General features: G+C 47.3%; 1 protein-coding gene across 1 annotated transcript; it reads right to left on the bottom strand.

Moving 5' to 3' along the window:
* Positions 1–445: 445 nt before the first annotated feature.
* On the bottom strand, positions 446–3,179 carry LOC103584273 (transmembrane protein 234-like). Its single transcript, XM_008565338.1, has 3 exons — positions 3,113–3,179; positions 1,021–1,113; positions 446–728 (listed from the first exon to the last, which is right to left on the bottom strand). The coding sequence occupies exons 1-3, from the start codon at positions 3,171–3,173 to the stop codon at positions 634–636; spliced, it is 249 nt and encodes an 82-aa protein (XP_008563560.1). The 5' UTR covers positions 3,174–3,179; the 3' UTR covers positions 446–633.
* Between the last annotated feature and the right edge of the window lie 791 nt (positions 3,180–3,970).

Below are 3,970 nucleotides of genomic sequence, written 5' to 3'. Positions count from 1 at the left end.
AAGCGGCGCACTTATCCAGTGCGCCACCGGGCTGGCCCCTGTCTACCTGTTTGAGAGGGGCTGGCAGTTGAAAGGATTTCCAACTACCTCATGGGTGGGACAGGCAAGCCTAACGGAAAGCTCATCTCTTCTATCATTCTTATGCATTTTCTTCCCCTCAGTTCCACCCCTCAGGCAGCCAAGGCACTGTCACTGGGCCCTGGAAGCCTCCTGTTTGTATTTCTGGCTCAAAGACCGCAGCTGGCCCTTTTCATGAAGCTGGGGTTCTGCAGTCCGTTAACCTGCCGCCAGGATAGTCCAGACCAGGCCAGAGTAATAGTGGCTGGGCTAGGGGCCTGAGATGACAGCAGGAAGAGAGCTGCTGGGACAGAAAGATTGCTGAGGGTGAGGGTAAAGTCTCCTGTGCTAAGTCCCAGCAGCCGAACACCACATGAAGTTTACAAAATCCTTTCACTCACGATCTCTTATTGTTCCATGATCTCTTATTGATCCATGAGGTAGCTATTGTCCCATAAGAGATGTGGAAGCTGAAACTCAGAGAAGGAAAGTACTAGGTCCATCTGCTCACTGCCTGCATCTCATGGACCAGGGGCTTCCTGGAGACAGCAGAGCTGGAGTTGGGGGTCAGCCCACTCAAAGGGTAGATGGTTGCCCGTGGGGCTTGTTCACTGAGCTTGCAATGCAGAGTGTAATTCCTGCCACGGTGAGCACCATGCCAGCAACTGCTCCTGGGATAAGGGAGAGAGAAATCAAGGGACACTGAGCCCAACCATGCCAGTTGGAGCTGGTACAAGGCTGATGGAAAGGCTCAGATGAGGTCTGATGCCAACTGCCACCCCCAGCCTCTATCCCCAGACTGCCCAGGGGAAGGAAACTCTGATGGCCACAAGGAAGCAGGAGAGCTGCAGGGGAAAGGGACAGGATGGGAGAAGGCCCTCTTCTCACCCACCCATGGGAGATGGGCTCTGGGAAAGAACTAAGGTATGTCAAGGTCCAAGTACTCGCAACAGTCTGACTTACGTTTTCCACCAATATCTTCTCCAAGGACCTTCCCAACAATCAGCGTGAAGACAATGGCCAGAGAGTTACAGATGGGCACAGCTAGGGTCAGATCTGGGTGGTCAGAATAAGAATCCCTGAGATGCAAAAAAATGCTTTTCTAGGCACAAAACACTTTCATTTCATCATTATTATCATTTCATACCTTTAAAAAAGGTATCATGACCCCATTTTCCAGATGAAGTCACAGCAAAGCTCAGGACTCAAACCCGGGTCTCCTGACTCCAAGTTCAGTGCTTCCTCAGGATTCCAGCATGAAGACCTGAACTCTGAGGTCTGGGACCAGCCTGGTTTGATAGTGAGAATGCGGTCTTTGCACTTAAAAAGAACTCCTGAGATCTCAAGGACATCTGGACAGAGAAACAGGCAGACACCAAAAGCCCAAAGGATGCAGAAGAAATGCGTGCAATAACATGAAGCACAGCCGCCATTTGTTAAGCACACACTATGTGCTAGGTGCTTTGTGTACATATCTAATTTTCACACCACTGCAAGGAGAGTATTATCACCATTTTGCATAGATAAAGGAAACAAAAGGCTCAAAGAAGTCACATAAATTGAAGCAAATTGAGGTTTTAAACCAAGGTATAGTCCCTGGCTGAAGTAGATGCTTAATAGTAACTACTGTTCTGATTATTAGAAAGGATGGATATTAAAGGATAGAGGCAGGGGAGGTGATGGGTAACAGGATTCTAAAAATTGCAATTTGTTCAAAATTTGGTAAATGGCTAGCTGCAGTCAGCTGGCCAACAGTTCAGCGTTCTTCTGCAGCAGTGAATGTATTAAGCCAGAGGCTTTCATATTCTTTTTAAAAGAAGTCTTATGAGAAGCTCAAAATGTAAACGGGATGAAAGTGGAGTGACTAGTTGAAGCTGAAGTGGCACATCTGGAAGCTGTCCTATCCCCTCACCTTCCCATGGCCTCTGAGGAGTTCCCCAGAGCTATTTGGGGCCCAAACTCCCCTCAAGTCCCCTCGGGGTCTAGGTGAAACTCCAGAGGAGGTGAAATCACATTGAGGGGACTTCTCATAGCAAAGTTCAAGAGCATAAACTTTATTTGTGTTTATTTATTTATTTTCTTTTGTTTTGTTTTTACTTGGTGTTTTCAAGAGCATAAACTTTAATGTATAGCATCAAATCCTTCTGCACTGCGCTGTGCTGGGGGACTCATGAGAGGTGAAATAAGTTGCTCAAAATTTTGTAACTTCAAGGGCCGGCCAGTGGCTCACTCGGGAGAGTGCGGTGCTGATAGCACCAAGGCCGTGGGTTCGGATCCTATATAGGGATGGCTGGTTAGCTCACTGGCTGAGCGTGGTGCTGACAACACCAAGTCAAGGGTTAAGATCCCCTTACCAGTCATCTTTTAGAAAAAAAAAAATTGTAATTTCATCTCTTAAATGAAAATAATCATGTCTGCTTCACAGGGTCATGATGGGAATTAAACAAAATGTGTAAGATTAACACAGTATCTGATGCAATAGAGGGAAGGTCAACAAACATTGAAAGAAAATTTATATTTATTGAGCTCCTATAGTGTGCCAGTTACTCTGCTAGATGCTTCTCAATTTAATCTTCACAATGTTATGAAACCAACTGTGTAATACCAAGGCTCAGGGCTGGTTGATTGGTTCAGTTGGTTAGAGCGTGTTGTTATAACACCAAGGTCAAGGGTTTGAGCCTCCATGCAGTCCAGCCTCCAAAAAAAAAATAATAATAAAACCAATGCTCAAATAAAGGAGTTGCTTATGGTCTGGCAGGCAGTACCCAGTAGAAGCCAAGAATGTTAAAGCCAGTCCTTGGCACAGCAAAATAAGCCTTCCTTCTTCCTCTGCTGAGGCACAAGACTGCTGGGCTTCAAACCAACCCTAGAGCCTGCCAACACACTCATAACGAGCCCACTGTGCCTCTACTGATCAGGAAAGAGGGTACAAAGAGGGAACTAGAGACAGTACTCCCTCACTGGTAGGAACAAGGTGTTTCAGTTTCACTCCCCAAAATGACTCTTTGAGGTGGACGCCACCACTAAGCACAGCAGTTTCAAACCACAGACCCACCTGTTGATGCCAAGGTGAGGTAATAGAGAAGGGAGCCACACTGGTTGAGGAGAAAGGGCATCAGGTACTGCGAACAGGAGAAACCTGCAGTCAGTGTGATTGCTTGACTAAGCAGCCCTGCCTCCACTGAGCTTCTAGCATATGCCTTTCCTTAGAGGGAGGGATGGTTATAAAGACCCACTAAGCTCTCCAAGAAGGACACTTCCAGGGCAAAGAAGGAAACAGACTGAACTCCATGCCTTTGCCCTAAATGCCATCTCACTCAGCTCTGCTAGTTCTCATTCTCCCCGTCCTGCAAGGCCTTGAGTGCCAATCTCACCCTCTCCAGGAAGCCTTCCCCAAATCCCCCAGCTGCTGCCTCCCTCCTCTGAACTTACACAGCACTTTATCCGTGTCTCTATCATAGTCCTTAGCCCTGAGAAGTGGTTGTGTCCATGTCTTTCTTGACTTTCCCACTAGCCTAGACTGGCAGTGTTGGGATCAGAGGCAGTTCTCCATATTCCTCCTTATCCTCCCCACCTCAGGGCCAGTTTGAGCCCCAAGCCCCTGGAAAGGCTCACAATAGTTGCCTTATATAATTGGAGGAATCACAATAATAGATTGAGCATTAATTATGTACTAGGCCCAGAGCTAAGTGCTTTATGTGCTTCACTTAATTCTCAACTGCCCTATAAGACAGTTATCATTATTATTATTTTTTTTTAAAAGATGACCGGTAAGGGGATCTTAACCCTTGACTTGGTGTTGTCAGCACCACGCTCAGCCAGTGAGCGAACCGGCCATCCCTATGTGGGATCCGAACCCGGGGCCTTGGTGTTATCAGCACCGCACTCTCCCGAGTGAGCCACGGGCCGGCCC

The sequence above is a fragment of the Galeopterus variegatus genome, unplaced genomic scaffold (assembly GCF_000696425.1).
Source record: "Galeopterus variegatus unplaced genomic scaffold, G_variegatus-3.0.2 Scaffold48594, whole genome shotgun sequence".
Taxonomy (NCBI): Eukaryota; Metazoa; Chordata; class Mammalia; order Dermoptera; family Cynocephalidae; genus Galeopterus; species Galeopterus variegatus.
The sequence above is the reverse complement of the archived record's forward strand: the minus strand, read 5'-3'. Positions and strand labels throughout refer to the sequence as shown.